Here is a 23,940-nt window from a genome sequence, read left to right as displayed (position 1 = left end):
TCATTATTTTATAAATTTCAATTATACTCCCCTCTCAGCCTGGGTCTTTCCAGAATGAAAAGCCCTAATTCTTTCATCATCCCCCACAAAGGCCTCTCCTGACCCTCTGGCCCAATTTAGGCATCCTTCTCTAGACCTTGGTTGGCTCTGTATGTCTTTGAGGTGTATCAGATCATCAGGCCCTCATCACTTTGTCCATTATTCTTTATAAAAGAGCACAAATGGCTTCAGCTAAAATCAAATGCAGAAATATTTGAGAGACACTTTTAAAAATCAAGCAATTCTTTTGCTCCAAGTCAGCCCAGCATAGGCTGAATGAAAAAAATATACATTTTTGCTTCAAGTCTGAAATAAATTTGAACACACCGCTACTAGTCAACCTTGTAATCTATTATGAAAATGACAATTTGCAAAGCACTTTCACATAGATTATTATCTCACTTGACCCTCACATGAACCATGCATAGTAGAAAAAATGTATTATTGTCCTCACTTTTCACATGAGAAAAGTAAAAAGATGAGTCTAACCCACAGTCAAACAGCTGGAATTAGAGCCCCAGTCACTGGCCTTCCATCGAGAGAATGGTCTTTTATCCACTGTGCAATGTAGCCTTCCTTATAAACACTTGTGATTTACATTGAAGCACCAAACTACCTCTCTCTGAGTCTTTTTCAGTGGCCACAGCACAGTCACAAAATATTCTATAGTTCTACTGAAAGGAAAGATGTTTAAGGTTAAACTAAACCCTCTTCCCTTTTCTCTCTACCTGCTCTCCAGCGGCAATCTCAGCCACAACACAGGCATCATTGTCATCTCCACGCAAATGCCTCCCAAATCTGTATCTCTAGGCCACACCCCCACTCTGGCACCAGAAAGGTATAAAACTGCATACTTGACATCTCTTGGATGTCTCAGTACGTTCCCTTTTGATGTTCCTCCTCTCAAATACCTATCCAGGAACCTACGAGTCATGACTTTTCTCTCTCCCTCCCCTTACCCCCACTGCTATATCCAATCTAACACCAAGTCCTTTCACTTTTACCTCCCACACAGCTCCCGTGCTGTCCATTTCTCTCCTTCCCCATAATCACCACCTTAGTCCAAGACCGTCATCTCCCCTTTGGACTTTCATGGACTCCTAACTGGTCTCCCTCTCCAGTCCTTCCTCCTCACTATAGACTATGCCATTCTGGTCATGCCATCCCTACCCCACCCCTGCTTAGAACACTTCAATGGCATCCCATTGCTCGTAGGGTAAAGGCAAAACACCCAGAACGGGCCCACCAGCCCTGCCTAACCTGGTCCCACCTCCAGCCTCATCTCACAACACTCGCCTTCATTTCTTAAGCTCCAGCCCCACTAGCCTTCGTTCAGGCCTCTTTACTCACCATGCTTTCATTTGCCACAGGGTCCTAGCATATTCTTCCTTGTCTTCCCTGATTATTTAAATTCCTAGAATTAGATTCCTAGAAGGCTCCAACTTCATATAGAGGTTCAAGGGTCTTTCCTCAGGAAATCCTATCTTGACCTCCCTGAGTTAAATTCTTCCACTATGCTTTTCACGGCACTGCTTGGGCATGGTTTTAATGTATGTCTGTCTCCCCCACCAGATTTGTAAACTTTTGCTCACCATCATATTCCCCGTGCTGTGCTGAGCTTGGAACACAGAAGCACGTCAATAAATGTTTGTTAGATAGATGAATAAACTCACTAATGAGGAAACGGTTGTATGGATTATACATCCTCATTATGGAATACTAGGCAGCTGTTAAAAAGAATAAGTCTATATGTTCTAATACAGAATGATGTCCATGACATATTATTAATTTAAAATAGTACATTACAGAACAGTAATGTACTATGTACTATGATCAGTTATTTTTTAAACCTATGTATGTCTTTATTTTTAAAAAATCTCTGTGTGTATGTATACATGTGAATGTGTTTATGCATATGTGTGTATATGTTTTAAATGGCCTGCAATACACCTGAAACTAACATATTATTATAAGTCAACTAAATATCAATAAAAAATAAACAAATACAAATAAAAAGGTTCTGCAAGACTAACACCAAACTGCTTACAGTGGTTGCCCTGGAGAAAGGGACTGAGACAGGATACAGAAAAATAGAATAGAAACTTCTACTCAAAAACTCCTTGCTGGTTTGACTTTTTTCAATGACCCTGTGGTATTGTAATTATTTTAACAATATCATTTTTAAAGATAATGATAGAACTCAACAAAGTTCAGGAAACTGGCCATTTCTATGTACAGCAAAAATAAAATAAAATAACCACTTTGTGTATGATTCCTCGACAATGATAAAGTTCCAGAAATCAGCATATTTCCAGATCAGGTCTCCAATCTAGCTGTGATGAAGAGGCAGCATGGTGTCTGGAGAGTAGCACTGACATATATACACTACTGAATATAAAATAGTTGGCTGGTGGGAAGCAGCAGCGTAGCACAGGGAGATCGGCTCGGTGCTTTGTGATGACCTAGAGGGGTGGGATAGGGAGGATGGGAGGGAGGCTCAAGAGGGAGGGGATATGGGGACATATGTATGCATATGGCTGATTCACTGGTGTACAACAGAAACTAACACAGTACTGTGAAGCAATTATACTCCAATAAAGATCTATTAAAAAAAAGAAAAAAGAGGCAGCACGGAAGAGAACAAGGAGACATGCCAACATGTGTTTGTCTCATTCTTTTTAATAACTGCTTAGTATTCTATAATGAGGATGTACATCACATACAACCCTTTCCTTCCCTCACATGACCCATATAAACAATAAACATTTTGAAAAAATCACTGCTCTTTATTTAGTTATACAATCTTGGAAGGAAAATAAGAGAAACAAATAATACTGTGAATTTTTCTTAGTTTACTTAGCTTTTTTTTGTTGTTGTTAAATAAAAGTGATTATGTGTAGATACTTTTATTTTCCTTTACTTGCCGAAGAACAAATCTTTCGTTGTCTTTACCATGGTTCCAATAGAAAAGATAGCGTTCTACAGCCACGCAGGCTGCAGAGGAAGGAGCAGGGACAAATACACGGGTGATGTGCAGACAGGATTATTCCACAGCTAATAGCACAAAACCTCACTTCAGTTGTCAAGAGAAGTGTGTGCAGGTGGATAGACCCACAGTTAGAGGAAAAGAAGAGGTAGCTGTGTGGGAGTGATTTCTCCAGCAGCCAGCCTACAAGAGAGAGCTGGGAAAAGTCTGTGAATATAGAATAAATGCTGTCACTTGGAGCTGCATTGATTCTTTTTTCAGACTAATGGCTTAGACGGTAGAACAACCAAACGATGACTAAAATGTGAGTCAAATGCTTTCAAATAAAATCATTCTAATGAAGCAGGAACACAGGCAAGCAGAGAGCAGGTCATTAGGGGTTCTAACCAATACTTGTTAAACCTGAAGAAACTCACTCTCCTTAATGACTGCCTCTTTCAATCTAAGTCATTTTGACATTAGTGAGCTGGGGACAATCGATCTTTATTACTAGTGATATCTACTGATCAGCTCTGAATGGTGGGAAAGGTAGCTCCCAGTGGGGCTTGTGTACTTTTCTCAATCCTGATTTGTCTTCCTTCTCTCCTGGGGTCTCTCCAGCATGTCTTCTACTATCCCAAAAGGTGTCAGGAAATTCTAAAATTAGCTTCAAAGTTGGTATCTTGATATTTTTGAAAACTAACTTTCATTTAAATAGAAAAATAGCTCACATTAAGAAGTAAGTTTGGAGACTTCCCTGGTGACGCAGTGGTTGAGTCCGACTGTCATTGCAGGGGACACGGGTTCGATCCCTGGTCCAGGAAAATCCCACATGCCTCAGAGCAACTAAGCCTGTGCGCCACAACTACTGAGCCTGCGCACTTAGAACCTGTGCTCTGCAACAAGAGGTCACGACAATGAGAAGCACATGTGCCACAATGAAGAGTAGTCCCCACTCACCACAACTAGAGAAAGCCTGCATGCAACAACGAAGACCCAATGCAGCCAAAACTAAACAAAATTTTAAAAATAAATAGATAAATGTGTGCCTTTATGTATTTATTTTAAAAAAAGAAAAAAAAATGGTGCTGGAACAACTGAATATCCAATGCAAAAAAATGAATGAAGACACTGTCCTTATATCTTTCACCAAATTAACTCAAAATGGATCTTATACATGAGTGTAAAAGGCAAAACTAAAAAACTTCCAGAAGAAGACAAGATAAAAACTAAGGCACCTTAGATTTAGGAATGAGTTTTTTAGATATAACACCGAAGCACAATCCATGAAAAAAAATTGGACATATTAAAATTAAAAACTTCTGCTCTGCAAAAGACACTTAAAAGAATAAAAATATAAACCACAGCTTGGAACAAAAATATTTGCAAAATGCATATCTGATAAAGAACTTGTACCTAAAATACACAAAGAATTCTTAAAACTCAACAATAAGAAAACAAACAACCCCATTTACGAATGTGCAAAAGCTCTAAGCAGACACTTTACTAAAGAAAATATACAGGGCTTCCCTGGTGGCGCAGTGGTTGAGAGTCTGCCTGCTGATGCAGGGGACACGGGTTCATGCCCCGGTCCGGGAAGATCCCACGTGCCGCGGAGTGGCTGGGCCGTGAGCCATGGCCGCTGAGCCTGCGCGTCCGGAGCCTGTGCTCCACAACGGGAAGGGCCACAACAGTGAGAGGCCCACGTACCGGTAAAAAAAAAAAAAAAAAAAAAAAGAAGAAGAAGATATATAGATGGTAAATAAGCATATGAAAAGATGCTCATCATATTGTCATTAGAGAATTGTAAATTAAAACAACAGTGAGATACCTCTACTACACACCTATTGGAATGTCTAAAATCCAAAAACTAACACCACCAAATGCTGATGAGGATGTGGAGCAATGGCAACTCTCATTCTTTATTGATGGGAATGCAAAAATGATACAACTACTTTGGAAGACAGTATAGCAGTTTCTTATAAAATTAAACATAATCTTATATGATCCAGCAATCGCATTCCTAAGTACTTACCCAAATGAGTTGAAAATTTACATCTACCCAAAAACCTACACAAGAATGTTTATAGCAGCTTTGTTCATACTTGCCAAAACTTGGGAGCAAACAAGATGTCCTTCTGTAGGTGAATGGGTAAACAAGCTGTAGTATACCCATACAGTGTAATATTATTCAGTGATAAAAAGAAATGAACTATCAAGCCATGAAAAGACATGGAGGAAACTTACAAGATACAAGATCAGCTTACAAAAATTACTGGTATTTCTCTATATCAGAAATAATCAACTGGGAAATATAACAGAAATAAAATATTGTTCTCAAGGGCAACAAAACCAGTAAGGTACTTGTAATTAACATAGAACAATCCACACAACTTTAAGGAGAACAACTTTAAATTCTATTTAAAAACATGAAAGATCTGAATAAATAGCAATATATCCCTGTTCATAAATGAGACAACTTAAAATTGCAAAAATATCAATACTCCTCCAAATTAATCTCTAAAGTCAACACAATTCCATTCAAAATTTCAGCCAGATTTTTTGATGAACTAAAGAAATTTATTCCAAAATTTATCTAAAAGGATAAAGATTCACTAAGAGCTAAGTCATATTTGAAAAAGAAGAACACAGGTGGAAGAGTTACTCTTCCAGATATTAACACACGCTTCAAAGCTAAAAACATAAAACAGTGTGATACTATTATAGGAACAGATATGTGAACCAAGGGAATAGAATAGAAAGCAGAGAGCAGACACATACATGTATACCTGGAAACATGAAAAAAAGATTACCCAGGCTTTAAAGTTCAGTGAAATTAATTATAATTTCATTTAATCATCTTCATTTTAAAAGAACAAAATATATAAATTCTGGTACTGCTTAGGAAAATTCAAGATTCCTGGTCATTTTAACAGTGAGATAGTTCATTCACATAGATGATTCCATGATAGATGGATAAACTTCATACACTAGAATAAGGTTTCTAAGAAGCAATTTCCTGGCTTGTTTGAAGAGAGAGTTTGACATAGCCATAAGGAGCTCCAATTCTGGAGTCAGAAACACACCTGGACTGGATTCCAGGTCTGTCATTACTACATACAATACGGCAGGTTTCTTAGATCTACAAGTCTTGATTTCTTCATCTGCAACATGTGATAAAAATGGTTCATACCTCAAAGGGTTGTTGCAAAGATTAGGTGAGAAGATGCCTGTAAAGTGCTTAGCACAGTTCTTGACCCATAATAAGCACCTAACATCTGTGAGCTGCCGTTATTACTATTATTCTAAATGGCTTGCATATTGAAAGAAGCAGAAAGGGAAGAAATAGTAAATGGATGGTTTGTAAATGAGATGCTTGAAATATGTTAGGGAGCGTGGCCTCGGGGAACAGTTGATAACGGGAAGGTCAGCAGAGTGGGAAGAACTAGAAAAATCCTATGTGCCCTCCTCAGTGAAAAGGAGGGCAAATGCAAGCTGACAGCAGGTTAGTAATTTGTGTTTAAGAGAAGAGAGGATATCATTGTGGATGATTAAAACCGTAATCTACCTCTGGCTTTTTCTCTTAGCAGATGCACCTAGAACACACCAAAGCAGAGAAGAAACAGCACAGACTAGCACGCGGTTCCACGCCGGTACTGCCTAACTGTGCTTATCCTCCATCAACAGGTGTATGTGAGCCACAGGTAAAGCAAACCTCAGTTTACGAGTCACATAATAAAAGCCACAAGATGCAAAGGGATCCAGAAATTCTCTAAGCTGGTGGTTTTCAAGTTTTTAAGCCACAAAACCTTTTCTTAAGAAAAGCATGAATAAAAAAATAAAAACGTGCAGCTACTCAGGCCTCAGCAGCAGAAATGGAGTCCCAGAGCCCAAGAGGCTCAAGTGTACACCTGCAACCCCCCATCCCGAATGTGGCTCGGAAGTATAATCTGAAAGCCACTGATACCGTCCTACCCCTCAACTTTTTTTTTTTTTTTTTTTTTTGGCCATGCCACACGTCTCATGGGTTATTAATACCCCGACCAGGGATTGAACCCGGTCCTGGCAGTGAAAGCGCCACGTCCTAACGACAGGACCCTCAGGGAATTCCTGCCCCTCAACTTCAGAGATGTGGAAAGTGAAGGTCAGAAAGGTGAGAGGACTTCCACAAAGTTGTAACCACATGGGGACAGAGCTAAAACAGAATCGAATCCAACAGTTATCTGACGGCCAGTCAGGTTCTCTTTTTACCACTGAACATTACCTTCTTGACTGACATACCAAAAAGATGAGGAGGAAAGTAAGACATGTTTGAGAAGAATGTGCCTCATCATAGGAAAAACATAAAAATGGAAGGCTGGAGAGCAATGAAGCCTGGCAGCTTGGGCCCCACTAATCTGCATATGAATGGAACACCACCTCCATCAGTGGCTGACTAGAGTTACCAAAACAGTTTTTTGAACATTAAAACAAATTAAGCCAAAAATAAAACCCCTTCAGCAATTCCCTGAAGGTCCAGTGGTTAGGACTCAGTACTTTCACTGCCAGGGTCCGGGTTTCGATCCTTGGTTGGGAAACTAAGGTCCCATAAGGCACAAGGTGCAACCAAAAGAAAAAAAACCCTTCACAGTGAGTGCATAACAGAATCACATTTACAACTATACTGCATATGAATGCGCACAATTATACTTTGGAGGAAGTTTAGGCCACATTAATGGGACTGTGAGGGAATGAAAAAGGGCTTGAATAGCCAATGAAATTAACTACAGTGACTAATGGATGAATTATATAGTCATATGATACTGAGCATGATTTTGGTGTTCTGTTCACAGAACTCCAGCTTAAATCATCTGGTTGTACTTTAAAGGAGTCTGTATTCTAAAATCAAAGGTCAAGTTAAGTGCTTCCTTTCTAGACTTGTATGTTGTGAAGTTCAGAGTTCATATCAACACGAGTAAATTATTTTCTAAGTACTATCACATCCCTCTATTTAAGACACCAGTGATGTAGACAGAGCCCTCAAAATTCAGCTCCTTCATGGCCTTCACAGTTTCAGTTTCCCACTGGCTTACTAGGCCTGAGTATACAGACATGCAACCCAACAGGGAGAAATCCTATGACTCTGCAGCCTGTGACACCTCATTATTCTGCATTGTGTTTACTCTTTAATTCTATAAAAGGAGGATTTATAGTACCTAGAGAGAAACTATCCAGTAGTTTGGCACAGATTATTTCCTGGCCTTATCTACATCACATCCCTTAAGAGCGTCTCACTTCCTCCAGCTTAAAAACCGCTCCAATGTATGGCGGGATGCACCCTTCCTGGCAGTACTGAATTGCTGAGGACAGGCCTCTGAAGAAGAGGGGAAAGTTCTGGTCCTGGTATCGGCCCCAGTACAGCCCCATGGCAGAGATATTCTTCAGGAGCAGAAGACTGGCCGGCACAGAAGCAATGGTTCCTCCAGCAAAACCCACCACCACAATCCTGCCCTCCCATGCCAGGCTGAGGGGAAAAGGAGAAGAAAAAAAGATTATAAAAGGCAATGTATATTCACAGCCATTAGGATGGCTACTATTGAAAAAAAGAAAAAAAAACAGAAAATAAGTGTTGGCAAGGATTTAGAGAAATGGAACCCTCATGGACTGTTGGTGGGATTGTAAAATGGTGCAAATGCTATGGAAAACAGTATGGAGGTTCCTCAAAAAATTAAAAATAGAACGACCATATGATCCAGCAATCTCACTTCTGAATCTATATCCAAGAGAAGTGAAAGCAGGGTCTTGAAGAGATATTTGTACACCCATGTTTACAGCAGTACTATCTATAATAGCCAAGAGGTGGAAACAATCCAAATGTCCATCAACTGATGGATGTTTAAACAAAATGTGTTATATACATACAGTAGAATATTATTCAGCCTCAAAAAGGAAGGAAATCCTGTCACATGTTAAAACATGCATGAACCTTGAGGCCATTATGGTAAGTGAAATAAGCCATTTACAAAAAGACAACTACTGTATTATTCTACTTATATGGGGTATCTAAAGTAGTCGAATTCATAGAAGCAAAGTAGAATGTGGTTACCAAGGGCTGGGGAGAAGCGGGGAAAGAGGAGCTGTTGTTTAATGGATATAGAATTCAGCTTTGCAAGAAGAAAAACTTATGAAGATCTGTCTCACAACAATGTAAATATACTTAACACTACTGAACTTACACTTTACAATGGTAAATGTAGCAAGTCTTTTGTTATGTATTTTTTACCACAATAAAAAAAACACAGAATGAGGGGAGACAAAGCAATGTATGTTAATTCAGAGAGACAAAGTAGGTTTTGGGGGTGGGGGGCAGGTGTGTAATGGGTACAGAGTTTTTGTTGGGGATGTTGACACAACATTGTCAACATGTTGAATTGTATACTTACAAATGGTTAAAATGCTAAATATTAGGTTACTGTATATTTTACCACAATTAACAAAAAAAGCAACATGCATTAAACACCCAGCTGGGAATTCCTATTGACCTTACAAACTGGCAGGGGTGACCCATTCTACACCAATTTGTATTCCTCAGTAGGAAAATAGAAAAATAAGCCGTAAGCAAGATAGTAGGGGGTCAGAGAAACTAGCCAGTCTTGTAAGGGAACCCACTTTAGAATCAAAGCTGTCTATTTAACTACTCAACTACTTTGTGGAAGGGAATCAGGTATAAACAGATATCATTCCAATGCTGAACAACTCAGTTTGAAAATTTTGAACTTAGGAAGCAAGAATAAGAATTCAGACTCTCTCATGAAGCATCATTTGCTTTACACTAAGGCTTACTTTAGGACTCATTTAATTTATATACTTTTCTAGGGAATTTTGAATAATTGACAAAATACTATTACCTGGAAGGCAAGAGAAGGGTATGAATTAGCAGTCCTCTGTCCTGGCTCCCCATTTAGTCAACACACTCCTCCCTTTGCCTCCTGTCTAAGCACAGTAGTGGACACAGTGCAGTGATGCACAGGGGCTATAGAACCACATGGATCCCTTCTGTGGGCAAGCTGCTCTCTCTGCTTCTGTTTCTTCTACTTTAAGATAAACCACAAAACTGTGCTTACCAGGATGACACAAGAAATGAAGTTAACATTATCAGAGCCCTCCAGGGTCCCTGGTTGAAACAGAATGAGAATTGGTGTGGTTACAGCAGTCCCATGAAATCTCCAGTGATTTTTTTTTTTTTTTTAATAAAACAAGTCAAGGAGACACCTATACTGGTGGCTGCTTCAGAAACCAGTAAGATCAAAAGAGTCTGTACCTTGCTGCTCAGTGAACTGGGAGACTGCCACCCCAGTAATTCTAACATCTGAACAATGATCTCAAGAATTACCGACACCATGTATATAAAGTAGTTAGTGGGGGCAGGCATAGCTGAATTTAACACATGTATAATTTCTAAAACATTTGATATTGCCAACTAGAGAGTCCGCAGTCGTTTTTTGGATATTTTCCAGTTGGCTATTTTGTTTTTGCTATATTTAAGCATTTCCTGATTTTCCCTCTGCTTCTATTCCTTTTCACCCAGCCACTCAGCTGTTCTCGTTGATGCCAGTGGCTACGGGAAAAGTGAGCAGCAAAGACAAAAAAGAAGCAAGGCCAGAAGGAAGACAGAGGTCTGGAAAGGTTTCTGCAGAGCCCCAGGTCTAGCCCACTCGGGAGGACCACTGCATGTACCTGCGGAGAGCCTCCAGGAAGACATCTCCTTCCACGGTATCAATGACCACGTTCACCCCGCCACTGCCCACCAGCTTCCCCACTGCTTCCTTCAGGCTGCCCTGACTGTAGCTCACGATGGACTGTGCACCCCTCTGCATTGCCAGCTTGCACGGCTGCAGCTATTACCTACATAAAGAACACAATGCTTCTGATGGTCCAGAATACGTACCAAGAAGGCTCACCCCAACCACCCAGCCTCCAACTAAAGAAGGAAACCAGCGTGACCTCACTGTCCTAGCATCAGCCTCAACCCAACACATAAGGCCCATCACACAGCACCATCACACTGGCCCCTGCATACCCACTGGCAACGTGATCCACATTTCCAGGAATCCTGAAACCCCAGTGGGTCTAGCTAGGTGACAGTTCAGGAGACACTCACAAGTTCTTCTCCAAATGCAAATTAAAACCACCATTTATTGAGTACCCACTATGAGTCAAGTAGTAAGGACACAAGCTAAATAACCAGCTTAGAGTCAAAAAAAGCAAGATCCAGCAGTATGATGGCAGAAGTACTGCCATCATACTGGGTCCAGTATGTGCAAGCTAGAGGTATCTAACCTCGATCTACAAGATCAGGAAAAACTTCTCAGAGGGTAAAACATGATTCAGTGGAAAGATCTTGAAGTCAGACAGACCTGAGTTCAAATCCTGGCTCTGCTACTAACTAGCTGTATTACCTAAGGCAAATTACTTAGTAAGAACTAACACTTACATGTTACTATGTGCCCAACACTATTCTAAATGCTTTACATATATTAATAACTCATTTAATCTTAATATCCCAATAATATGCATACTATTATTATCCCCATTTTAAAGATGAAGAAACTGAGGCAAAAGAGGTTAAGTATCTTGCCCAAGGTCACACAGCTCATGGGAGGCAGAACTGGGATCCAAACCCAGGTAATTTGTCTCTAGAGTTCATGCTTTTAGCCTCTATTTTGCCTGCCAACTCCTCTAAGCTTCAGTTACCCCATCCATAAAATAAGATAAATTTTTAAAATTAAATGGAATACTGTCTATAAAGCACTTAGAAAACAAAGTGTTGGATAAACTGAATCTATTGTTACACATATGCAATCGTTTATTCTATTTAAACCTCATAAGAACATTATGGGGGAGGTACAGTTACTCCCATTCTGTAGATGGAAACAAAGACCCAGAAAGGTTAAGTATTGAGTCGGCCAAAAAGTTTGTTCGGTTTTAAGTAAAAATAAAAGACACATTTTTCATTTTCATGAAGAACTTTACTGAACAATGTATTCACTAACCGAACAAACTTCTTGTCCAACCCAATAATTAAGCCAGGATCATCCAGGTAGTAGGTGATAGAACAACTATTCAAATCCAATGCTGCTGATTCCAAAGCCCATGCTTTTCCACTCCATCACCCTGGGAGAAAGCCATGCCTAAGACCTGCCAAAGATGGCATAGATGGCTGTGGGCGATATTGTGAGGAGGTCTGGGGTTTGGAAGTCTCCAGAAAATCTTCAGACATTCAAGAATTGCCTAGAGGTGCCTTATCCCTGAGCAGCATCCACTAGCCCAAGCACTTTGGCCCCAAGGTGACATTCAGAATGTGCGAACACCCAAGAACATCTGTGTCCTTAAAAAATTCCAAACTCACCCATAACTATTTGAAACTGAAAGTTATCCTCATATACTCCCCCGTGGAACCCTCAAACATCTGCGTTTCAATGACTGCTATCAGCACACAGTGCCATAGAGGGAAGACACCAGTCGAGGGTCAGGCACCTGATTCCAACCCCAGGATTCTCTGTAGGTCCCAGTGAGGCCTGCTGTGAATCATTTTCTCTCTTCGTGCCTCACCTTCTTTGTCTGTGAAATAGGGATAATAAACACTTGCATTCCCCATCTCCCAAGGGGTCTGTGAGGACCAAGGGTAAGATAATTGCTGTGGAGGCAATGTGAAAGCAATATGAAATACTGTGAATGAAAGATGTTATCAAAATGACCTGTTCCAAGTAGGTGGCATGATGACATTATATTTTGTTTGTTTTTGCTTAAAACCATTATTGCTGCTAAAGAAAATACAGCTTAGATTAATTTTAATATCTGAATTAAAACAAATTTTTCTCTCTACTTAACTTCCTATAACTATTTAAAACAAATGGTAGGGACTTCCCTGGTGGTGCAGTGGATAAGACTCCACGCTCCCAATGCAGGGGTCCCGGGTTTGATCCCTGGTCAGGGAACTAGATCCCACATGCATGCCACAACTAAGGAGCCCACCTGCCGCAATAAGGAGCCCACCTGCTGCAACTAAGACCCAGTGCAACCAAAAAAAAAAAAAAAAGTAGCAGAATCTCCTTTTAAAATAAATTAAAAATAGGGCTTCCCTGGTGGCGCAGTGGTTGAGAATCTGCCTGCCAATTCAGGGGACACAGGTTCGAGCCCTGGTCTGGGAAGATTCCACATGCTGCGGAGCTACTAGGCCCGTGAGCCACAACTACTGAGCCTGCGCATCTGGAGCCTGTGCTCCGCAACAAGAGAGGCCGCGATAATGAGAGGCCCACGCACCGCGATGAAGAGTGGCCCCGCTTGCCGCAACTAGAGAAAGCCCTCTCACAGAAACGAAAACCCAACACAGCCAAAAATAAGTAAATAAATATTTTTTTTAAAAAATTAAAAATAAGTAAATAAAACAAATGGTACAGTTTTATCTTCCCAGAAATGTTAAATAGTCAGTGGTTCTAGACTTTGAGACTAACTGTGAGACTAACTAATGAGACTAACTGTGGTCTCCCCGCTAAGAGAGGTGCTAAAAGCCCTCACTTTTGAGTTGAAATGTGTTAATACTCCATGAAGAGCCTCCTGGTATCTAAGACTGCTTTCAGAACTCATATGTCCTTCCCAAAAGAAAGTCAATGTGAGAAAAGAGAGCTGCCACCTGGAGAAATTCCACACCAGTCCAATTATCACCAAACCTGTATAGCATCTTGGCGCCTCTGGATATCCCCACCGCAGGCTACGCAGGAACCTCACACTCAGCACATCCAAAACTGAACTCACCATATCCTCCTGGGTCCTCAGTCCCAGCAAATGGCAAATCCCCAAGTGCACCTAGTTTGCGCCTTCCCACTCAATATCTAATAATAACAGGATCCCTTTTTAAGGGATCCTCCATGACACACCATGCCCTCAAACCGGCACATGGCACGAGTGACCTCAATATTCCCACAACCACCCAATGAGAAAGCATTATTGTACAAATGAGGAAACTGAAGCTGTTAAGCCAGAGACAGAGCTACAGTTTGCCCCTAGGTCAGGCTAATGTCAAAGTCTTTGTTCCTTCAACTATATCAGGATGCTCCCCAGTCACCAAATTCTCTATTTTCTTCTACTTTGGTATCTCTCTGATCATCGCTTCCAGTGCCTTGTTTCAAGTATCATCACCTCTGGCTTGGATTGCTCCAGGAATCTGTCCTATTGCCTCTGACCTTGCCCCTATCCCTCATCCCCACTGCTACCAAAGTGAACTTTGCAAAATGCAAAGATGATCATGTCACTTCTCTACAAAATCCTCAATAGCTCCTGCAGCTTCCAAGAAATGTTCAAATTCCTCAGTGTCTCATGATCTTATCTCTGCTCCGCTCCCTAGAGTCATCTCCCACTGTTCCCCACACATATCCTTCGCTCCACAGATGCTATTTGCAATTCCCTGAATGCATCACGTTAGTACCTATGTCTCTGTCTTCTAATATGTCCTCCCACCACTAAAATGGCCTTCCCTTCCCTTCTTCTTCTATTCAACTGCTATCAGTCCTGCAAAAGTCAGCTTAAACGTCCACCTCCTCCAAGAAATCCTTCTTCTCTAACACCTGCAGCCTCCGAGAAAAGCCCCTGTAGAGAGGTGGGTCTTGCTTTCATGTATTTATTCATTCATTCAAGAAATAATTATTGAGTGCCTACTAAGGTCTCGGCACCATGCTAGGTGCCGGGACTGCAATAATGAATCAAACAGACACTACTCCTGCCTTGATGGGGATTACAGTCCAGTGGGAGGGACACATTGATCTAGTAATGACACAAGTAAAGGATTAACCACATGCTATGAAAGAGAAGTACAGGATGCTATGAGACCACATACAAATAGTCCAGGGGAGGGGACAAACATCTCCTGAGGGACAAAGAATACTTCTCCAAAAAAGCGACATCTGAGTTTAAATTTGAAGCTCAGGGGGGACAGTTTAGAGCATTATAGGTAGAAGGAATAGAATCTTCAGAGGTTGTGAAGCGAATTGAACCTTGCCAGGTTCTAGTAACTTAGAAGGATGAGTGGTTTACTCCTAAGTCCCCTCACTAGTCTGCAAGCAAACAGATGGCAAGACCCTACTCTAGGTTACTTTACATCCCCAGTAACTTGCATATGATTTTTAATAAACAAATGAATAGATTCCATGTTTGAAAACAAGAGGTATGATATTTTTTAATGGAGAATCAAACATGCAAACACCTTGACCTTGAAGTGACCTTGAAGAACACTTGCTGCCACATCAATCACGGCACGGCCTGTGGCTCCAGCTGCTGCTGTCACTAAAACAGCTTCTCTGTGCCAGAGAAGGATGAGTGTTACTCAAGACATCAAAAATCCTCCAACGGCATGATTTCACGAACATTTTGAAGCTAGGACATTTTCAAGCAAGAAGAGAACTGAGAGGCCGTTTCATTCGACCTTTCATGTACATGTACACATATATGTATGCTCTCCAGCTTCTCAGGCTGGGTTATGTATGTAGATCAGTGCTAATTTAGTCCCGTCTTGAAGACTTCCCAGGTAAGGGTCCTTAATCTCTCTAGGTAGTCTCTTCCTCATTCCAGTGGCAGCCTTCCTTTGCACTACCACTCCAATTTCTGCTTCATAAATTCTGTCCTAAAATCATTCTCCTACTAAACACTGCCAAATTTTAGAAGGTAACAGCCACTGCTCAACTAAGCCCATCTCCCTGGATCAATTCTGAGGCTCTCTGAAAAGAGCAAGAAGCTGTAGTTATGCTCCAGGTAAAGTGGGAAATTCAGCACCTCTGAGTTTGAAATATCCCACTTAGGTACACCCAACCAAGCCTCACAGAAACAAATACCACAGGCCTCCATTAAAACCAGAGTGAAGCGAGTTTAAATAAACCAGCTGGCTAAAATGTAAAGTTTTCTAGGAGGTGATATCCAGAGGAGTCAGACTTGAGGGACAGATTTCTCCAAATACATGTTGGCCAAGTTCTCAGTCTACCATTCCCTCTCAGACAAAAGGATATCCCCACTGTCACCAGACTCCAATCTTGGGTCACTCGCTACCTTCCTTCGGCCTTTCCTCAGATAGACATGAGGTAAGGGTCAGGGAAAGGAAAGGAAGGGGCAAGGTCTTGGTGGACACTTCTGGTATCAGAGAAGGTACCATCTAGCCCTCTATTGTCTACACAGTTCTCACCCAGGCTGGGTATGGGCCTGACGCTCCAAGGCCAAAGTAGCAGTGCCATAAGATACCGGCAGGGCAGCAGCTTCTTGGAGGGGGACCCTTTCTGGAATCTGCCACAGTGCCTATAAAAGAGATAACAGTGACTTAGAGATTAAGCACCTGTACCTTTTCATAGAGGCTGCTCAATATATATATTATGATTTGATTTGCAAAGGGCAACACATGTCAGGAACCAAGCCCAGTGGAAGTCAAGACCAAGCGAGCAGTGGCCAAGTTCAAGACTTGGGTGCATCACTCTTCGAAAATCCTAAGGCTGGCATCTGGATCAGGAAGGAACCAGCTTACAGAGGAGGTAACACAGGCCACTGTAGTATAATGAGTGAACTGGATGGTATAAAAATTTTACCTCACATAAAGCTGTTTTTTAAAAAATTGTACAGTTCACCACTAGGGGGCATCATTCACATCCTGCACAAACATAGCCCACCCCACGCCCACCCTCGCTGGCAACGTTCCCAGGACTCTCTCTTTCACAAGCTTGATGTGGGGAAGAAACCCATTACATCCAGCTCAATGCCCCAAACCAGTTTTTCTACCAAAACCCCCTAACTATGGTCCACTTGGAGAGCCAGTCAGTTGCTCCGGGGCTCAGAAAACAAAATGCCCTTCTTCATTAAACCACTCTACACAAACAAACCTCTGTGCAAGTGTTATCACACTGATATAAAAAAGGGGTTTAGGGCTTCCCTGGTGGCACAGTGGTTGAGAGTCCGCCTGCCGATGCAGGGGACACGGGTTCGTGCCCCGGTCCGGGAAGATCCCACATGCCGCGGAGCCGCTGGGCCCGTGAGCCATGGCCGCTGCGCCTGCGCGTCCGGAGCCTGTGCTCCGCAACGGGAGAGGGAGGCCACAACAGTGAGAGGCCCGCGTACCGCAAAAAAAAAAAAAAAAAAAAAAAAAAAAAAAAAAGGGGCGTTTAGCATTTGAAAGAAAGAAGTGCTTGGCTGAGAAACAAGATATAACCAAAAGAATACAAAGAAAGAGAGGGAAAGGAGAAGAAGGAATGATGGATAGATGAAAAGTAAAGAAAAGAAAGCAGAAAAAATATCTCCAAGGACTAGTATTGAGAGGTAGGGCTACCTTGTGGTCAGTGATGCATTCTTCAGCCATACCATTAAAGCCACTCACGCCAATAACTCCATCTCCCTGAAGGGAAAATACCATTAAGGGTATGTTCAAATGCATGCCCTTGCTATTTATCCCTTCCCGAATTAATCCAAAAAAGAAAGAAAATCTTTCTTTCCGACCCACTGAGACACAGGTTCCCTTAATTACCTGTTCAGTGTTACTGTTCAGTAAAGAATTCAGCCATTTTCTCACTACCCCCATCAGGTGGCCAAGCCAATCTGAGCACATTTTGGACAATGATAGGACTGAGCAAGAAAAAGACTAATATGGGGCTTCCCTGGTGGCACAGTGGTTGAGAGTCCACCTGCCGATGAAGGGGACACGGGTTCGTGTCCCGGTCTGGGAAGATCCCATATGCCGCGGAGCCGCTAGGCCCTTGGCCGCTGAGCCTGTGCGTCCGGAGCCTGTGCTCCGCAACGGGGGAGGCCACAACATGAGAGGCCCACATACCGCAAAAAAAAGAAAAAAAGAAAAGAAAAGAAAAGAAAAAGACTAATATGAATTAGAATCCCAGTGTTCATTTCTTTCACGAGACTGAAACTTGAGAATTCTCTATCCTCTCAGTAACTAAAAATCCAGGTGCTGCCTTTTATTAGTAATAAAATATTTAACGAAGCCAGGAACTTCCACAGACTTCCTTCCCTCAATTCAGAATTAGTTTCTCCCTGCTCCGTCTCGTTTTCCCTTTGGTGTCTGCTGGCAAAGTCCAGGAGAAGCAAGACCCTTTGGCTACAAATGAGGTTAGCACATTTCTCATAGTTACCCACACATCAATTCCCTAGATTCGACTAATTTACCTCTTTCACCGTGCTGACATCTGTGCCTGTCTCCAATACTGTCCCAGAAAACTCCATTCCTAAAACAAATAGTTTAAAGATTATCTGTAAAGCCCAGCACAAGAGAGATGAGAAAACCCTGATCAACAGGCCGTCCTATGAGTCATCTGGAGCTGAGAGGGTTTGTGTTCCCCCGACCCAGGAAGAAGGGTAAGAGTGTTTTACCCAAAGCACAGGAAAGTGAACTAAGATTTCGTGATAACAACCTAAAAAGCTATAGTAGTCCCATTCTTACCGTGACACAAATGAAAATTTTAAGAATGGGCGAAAGCACAGAGAATCACGGGTACACAAGTACTTTTGACCTTGATCACTGGGGCCTCGGATTCCTACAGCACCTCAATGACAAATTCATCATATTGTATTTATCTGTTTCCATGTCTCCTCTTCTGAACTATGAGGCCCTCGAGGACATGAACTATATTTATTCACATAGTACTTGGCTCAGTTGGATGAATTGGTGTTGTCTGCCCTTTCCTCTTCTACCTCCAAATTTCTGAATTTAATTATCATACATTTCCCACTTGAGCCGCCAGAAGAATAACTCAATTGAGTATGACATCTTCCCCCATCCAGCATTTCAACAAATACAAACAGAGGGAAATGGTTCCAATTGTTGAGACTTAACCAAGTACCCTAAGGCCAAAACACAGCAACTGTTTTGCAATCACTGTATCCCTAATATGCAATCACTGTATCCCTAATAGTATATATCTGTATAAAATATACATGTACTGTATATTTACAGTATATAACTGTATATTACTTATATATATATATACAGATACATACTAAACTATACTTATATCTCTTTTAATAAATTTCAGCAACAAAAATCAGTCATTGGTCCACATATTCAGGATCTAAATGTAATCAGATTGGGCATAATGCAAATCAGAGAGCAGGCTGCTAAGAAATGTACAAACTGTTTCTTTCTGATCCTCTGGTATTAGGTTTCTTTGGGAATGTATTCATGAGGACTGAGAGTTTTAGCTGCAACCAGATGTTTATGATCCTTCAGGGTAAAAACAAAATTGAGGCACTGTCAAGGAATGAAAGGGAATGACTACGGCCAATGATGGTTCTGATCAGGATTCTGGAGAGTATAATGATATGTAAAATTGTATTTGTTCGTTTAAGCATTTTTAAAGTATTTATTGAGGGGTGGATGAAATAAGTGAAGGGGATTAAGAGGTACAAATCTTCAGTTGTAAAATAAAAAGCCACAGGGATGTAATATATATCATAAGGATATGGTCAATAATATTGTAATAACTTTGTATGGGACACATGGTTACTGGACTTACCATAGTGATCATTTCATAATGTATGCAAATGTCACATCACTATGTAGTGCACATGAAACTAACATAACATTGTACATCAACTATATTTCAATCAATCAATCCATCAAGTATTTATTGAGCATCTACTATGAGCCAGATACAAGAGTACTAATGGAGCTGGGGGTGGGGGGAGGGAAATAATGTTGAGCAAGACAGTAATAGAACCTTCCCTCACAGCACTTGCAATCTAGTGATTCTAATTAGTAGTGAGGGTGACATATCTAAGACACCACTGACAGCAGACAGACACTGCCATCGTAGTGCCCAAGATGAAGCACATGGTTCTGAAAACACTCTATATCTTCTTTTTTTGAAGCAGTCACTTGGCCCCTTCGTACTCACCGGGTGTGAAGGGAAGTTGGGGCCTTTCCTGATACTGATCACAACAGGCCAAAATATCAGCAAAGTTAACCCCACAGAAATGGACATCAACTCTGACCTGCAAAGGAAATAGAGCAAAAAGGCAGAGGAGTACACATCGCTGGAAACAAAGTTCATTCAATTACACCATAATATTTACTGAATTTACTGAATGCCTACTATATGCCAGGTACTGAACTAAGTACCAGTGTACATTCATGAGGCAGAATGGACAAGGTCCCTGACCTCATGGAGCTAAGAGTATAGCAGAGAAGACAGACATTAACCAAATAATTATGAGGATTTATGTGTTAAATTACAACTCCTACACAAAATGTTAAGATAGAAATATACGGTGCCACAAAAGCACATAATGGGGAGATTTGACCTTTGGGGGAAATCAAGAGAATCCCCTGTGAAAGTAACACTTGACCTAAGAACAGCTAGGAGTTAACTATTCAAAATAGGGGGGTAGGGAGCCTGGCACAGACAAAAGCAATGGCATGTGCAAAGGCCCGGTGGTGGGGACAAAAGAAAAAACAGCTTAGTGCAAAAAGAAGAGAAAAAGATGGGGCTAGAGAGCAAGGCCCACAGCATCTGAGGGTTTGTAAGGTTTGCTGAGGATCTTAATCTTTAGCGTAGGAACAGTGGAAGCCATTATAAGATTTTAAGCAAAGGGTAACATGATCCGCTGTTTTGGAAATCAGGAATTCTAGAAGCTAGAACAGGATTCCCCAGCTTATGTGTTTCATGACAGAGCTAGAGCAGAGGCAGGCCTGCAGCAATTTCTCTAGACCTTGTTAAGCAGTGGTTCTCAAAGTGTGGTCCCCAGATCACCAGCTTCAGTGTCACCTGGCAACTTGTTAGACATCCAAATTCTCAGCCCCCGACCTACTGAATCAGAAACTCTGGGGACAAAGCCCAGCAATCTGTTTTGACAAGATAATTCTGATGCAGCCTGGAGTTAAAGAACTACTGTCATAGACCAACCCAACTCAACAGGGCTTGGAATCACAGGAGGAAATGAAGGCTGAGAGACAGAATCGGTGACATTCATTTATATATTTGTTTGTTTACATTTCCCATATCGTACAGAGGTGACCTTATTTATGAGAAGATACTTTATGGGCAAAATGGATTCATTCAACAATATTTTAAGCATCTGCCACATGCCTATGTGGGGATTTAACATTAAATTTAACGTTAAATCCTATGGGGATTTAACGATGGATAAATTCTCATAGTCCCAGCTCTCAGGAGCTAATATCTGACACAGCAGTCCGGACAAATAACAGAACAAAGGAGCCCAGCCCTCAAGCCTATGCACATTGTGTGCTTGACACAGTTGCTGACATGTACAGCACCTATAAATCCTCAAGCCACTCCACCTTGATTCAAGGTGAACATCTTTCAGCATGTGAATCCCAGGAAGCAGACTGGCTGCTGTCCTGTGCTCACCCAAATAATCTATGTAGTCACAGGGTCCGTGTTAGTGACACTTCAGGGCTGCAGTCACATTTCTCCCTCTCACCAGCGGTCCCCAACCCTGAGACTCACTGCCTGCTTCACCTTGTCAGAGGTTCTCATTCTCCACGCCAGGTGACAGTGTTACCAGGGTGATCAACAGGCAAAGCCCAAGTGGCTACCCCATTTTCCACCACCCTAAATGTGGGTAAATGCCCACAACCCTAATATAACCCCACCACCCCAAATCACTGCAGTACACCAGGGGAGGGAACAAGGCACATTATCATGTAAATAGCGTTAGCGGGCTGGCTGTGGGGGAGGAGGGAGGGCAGATAATTAGATGCTGATATTGAAGAAGAGGAAGCAAAGCATGGGGTCCATTTATCTGTGCTAAATCAATAACTTGCAGGTGGTTATGCAAAGTCGTGTGCAAATCAGAATTCTCTGTTTCTAAGGCAACAGCTCTGGGGACTTCTACATTTGTGTTCTGGGGAACAGTCTTCCTTTTGCGCTTCGGCCTTTTTGTGACCCCAGAAAGGGCCTTTCTAGAAGCCCAGCACGAAGTTGCGCTCCAGTCTCGCGGGCGCCCCTTAGCTGAGCACTCGGGAACTCAGTTCCGGTCGGGAGCCCGCGGGGCTTGGGTGGTGGCCGCGGAGAAGGGGCGTCTAGGGGGTCCCGGGGCCAGGCCAGTCACCCTACCTCGCGGGGCCGGAGATGGCGGGGGACCGCCTCCTCAAAGGCCAGGGGCTGCTTCAACTCGGCGCCCAGCGCGGCGCGGTAGTGCCTGCCGCAGCCCTGCCCGGCCCTCCTGCAACGCAGAACAAAGGCTCGGGTTCCTGGGGGCGAGCCGGTTAACGCCTTTGGAGGTTCTGTGGTGAGTCAGGGCCGCACCTGCAGAGCCACGCCAGAGGCAAGCACAGTCCTCACGCCGACGCCGACGCCGACGCCAGGGCCCCGCGCAAGTGTCGACAGAGGGGGAGGTCCGAGCGCGGCAGGAAGAGCAGGACGCCGCCCGCCCCGCCCCGGCCGCCGGGGACTCGCGACCCGACCCAGGCTGGCGGCAGCGGCCGGGACCGCGCCACGGGCCAGTCCCACCCGCGGGGGTGCCGCGCTTCTGCCGGGCGCCCGGGCCCCCTGGTCCCCCGGGGCCCCCTGCAGGTGGAGCCCACTGTGGAGTTGGGGGCGGGGATGGAGGAAGATGAGTAAATAGAAACAGATCGCCGGAGATTAACCTTTGTTGGCATTCTTTGTAGCAAGTTCAGGAGACTTTAAAAACCACACTTGGCGGTTCTTATACAGAGAACAAACTAGTGGTTAATAGTGGAAGGGGGGATGAGAGGAGGGGCAAGATAGGGGAAGGAGGTGAAGAGGTTCAAACTACTAGGTATAAAATAAATAAGATGCAAAGTTGTAATGTACAGCACAAGGAATACCGCCAATATAACTTTAAATGGAGTATAATCTAGAAAAATATTGAATCACTGTGTTGTACACCTGAAACTAATATAACATTGTAAATCAACTACTTCAATAAGACAATGTATAAATAAATAATTAGGGGTTGGGGGGTCCTCTGCATGTGTGAAATCCTAAATGCATAAAGGCTTTAATGTCTACCTTCGACATCCTATTAGGATTCAATTCTTGTTATTAATTTTCTCACACTTACTGGACCACTTACTTACACTAAAACTGTACAGTTACTAGCAATCCAATGTTAAATGATTCTACGCGAATCCAAAGACTACTTCCAATTAAAGTCAGGCCAAAACACCTATGTTCTGCGTGACACATAGTAGATGCTCAAAAATTGATTCAAGGACAGTGTACCTGGGTGAACAGGTACACTCTGGGAAAACTGAAAACATAACAGTATAATCTGTGAAAAATTGTAAAACTGGGTAGGTCTCTGTTGCAACAGTAGCCAAATATTTATATACTAGCAATATAAAAGAATGTTATCCTGGGAAGAATGTTTCACTTGACAGATAGCTTTTAAAGACAGTCTGGTACTTCCCTGGTGGCGCAGTGGTTAAGAATCCGCCTGCCAGGGCTTCCCTGGTGGCGCAGTGGTTGAGAATCTGCCTGCTAATGCAGGGGACACGGGTTTGAGCCCTGGTCTGGGAGCATCCCACACGCCGTGGAGCAACTAGGCCCTTGAGCCACAACTACTGAGCCTGCGCGTCTGGAGCCTGTGCTCCGCAACAAGAGAGGCCGCGATAATGAGAGGCCCACGCACCGCGATGAAGAGTGGCCCCCGCTTGCCACAACTAGAGAAAGCCCTCGCACAGAAACGAAGACCCCACACAGCAAAAATAAATAAATTAATTAATAAACTCCTACCCCCAACATCTAAAAAAAAAAAGAATCTGCCTGCCAATGCAGGGGACACGGGTTCGAGCCCTGGTCTGAGAGGATCCCACATGCCGCAGAGCAACTAAGCCCATGTGCCACAACTACTGAGCCCGCGTGCTGCAGCTACTGAAAGCCGCGCTTCTAGAGCCCGTGTCGCACAAGAGAAGCCACATCAATGAAAAGCCTGCG

General features: G+C 42.6%; 2 protein-coding genes across 5 annotated transcripts in view; both read right to left on the bottom strand.

Moving 5' to 3' along the window:
- The window catches only part of SEC16B (SEC16 homolog B, endoplasmic reticulum export factor), a 98,706-nt gene extending 78,715 nt beyond the window's left edge, over positions 1–19,991 (bottom strand). For all 4 annotated transcript variants that reach the window (XM_073804023.1, XM_073804030.1, XM_073804035.1 and 1 more), the window contains exons 1-3: positions 19,912–19,991; positions 18,185–18,243; positions 16,212–16,321 (exon numbers count right to left, since the gene is read on the bottom strand). The gene's annotated coding sequence lies outside the window, so the exon portion shown is untranslated. The remainder of the gene's footprint in view (positions 1–16,211; positions 16,322–18,184; positions 18,244–19,911) is intronic.
- Positions 8,264–22,640, bottom strand: LOC101336029 (quinone oxidoreductase-like protein 2). Its single transcript, XM_019952000.1, has 9 exons — positions 22,324–22,640; positions 22,096–22,204; positions 19,912–20,008; positions 18,185–18,243; positions 17,340–17,405; positions 16,212–16,321; positions 15,243–15,336; positions 10,721–10,881; positions 8,264–8,507 (listed from the first exon to the last, which is right to left on the bottom strand). The coding sequence occupies exons 1-9, from the start codon at positions 22,638–22,640 to the stop codon at positions 8,264–8,266; spliced, it is 1,257 nt and encodes a 418-aa protein (XP_019807559.1).
- Between the last annotated feature and the right edge of the window lie 1,300 nt (positions 22,641–23,940).

This window comes from Tursiops truncatus, chromosome 1 (assembly GCF_011762595.2).
Source record: "Tursiops truncatus isolate mTurTru1 chromosome 1, mTurTru1.mat.Y, whole genome shotgun sequence".
Taxonomy (NCBI): Eukaryota; Metazoa; Chordata; class Mammalia; order Artiodactyla; family Delphinidae; genus Tursiops; species Tursiops truncatus.
This window is presented reverse-complemented; position numbering and strand designations above follow the sequence as displayed.

What these genes read in the sequence shown, in the direction of transcription:
- LOC101336029 (XM_019952000.1), bottom strand. Translation starts at nt 22,640, where the DNA reads ATGCCAACAAAGGTTAATCTCCGGCGATCTGTTTCTATTTACTCATCT. An exon ending in GCGTCGGCGTCGGCGTCGGC is followed by an intron (nt 22,205 to 22,323) that starts GTGAGGACTGTG and finishes TCTGCGTTGCAG; the next exon opens with GAGGGCCGGGCAGGGCTGCG. An exon ending in CCAACTTCCCTTCACACCCG is followed by an intron (nt 18,244 to 19,911) that starts GTGAGTACGAAG and finishes TATTTGTTTTAG; the next exon opens with GAATGGAGTTTTCTGGGACA.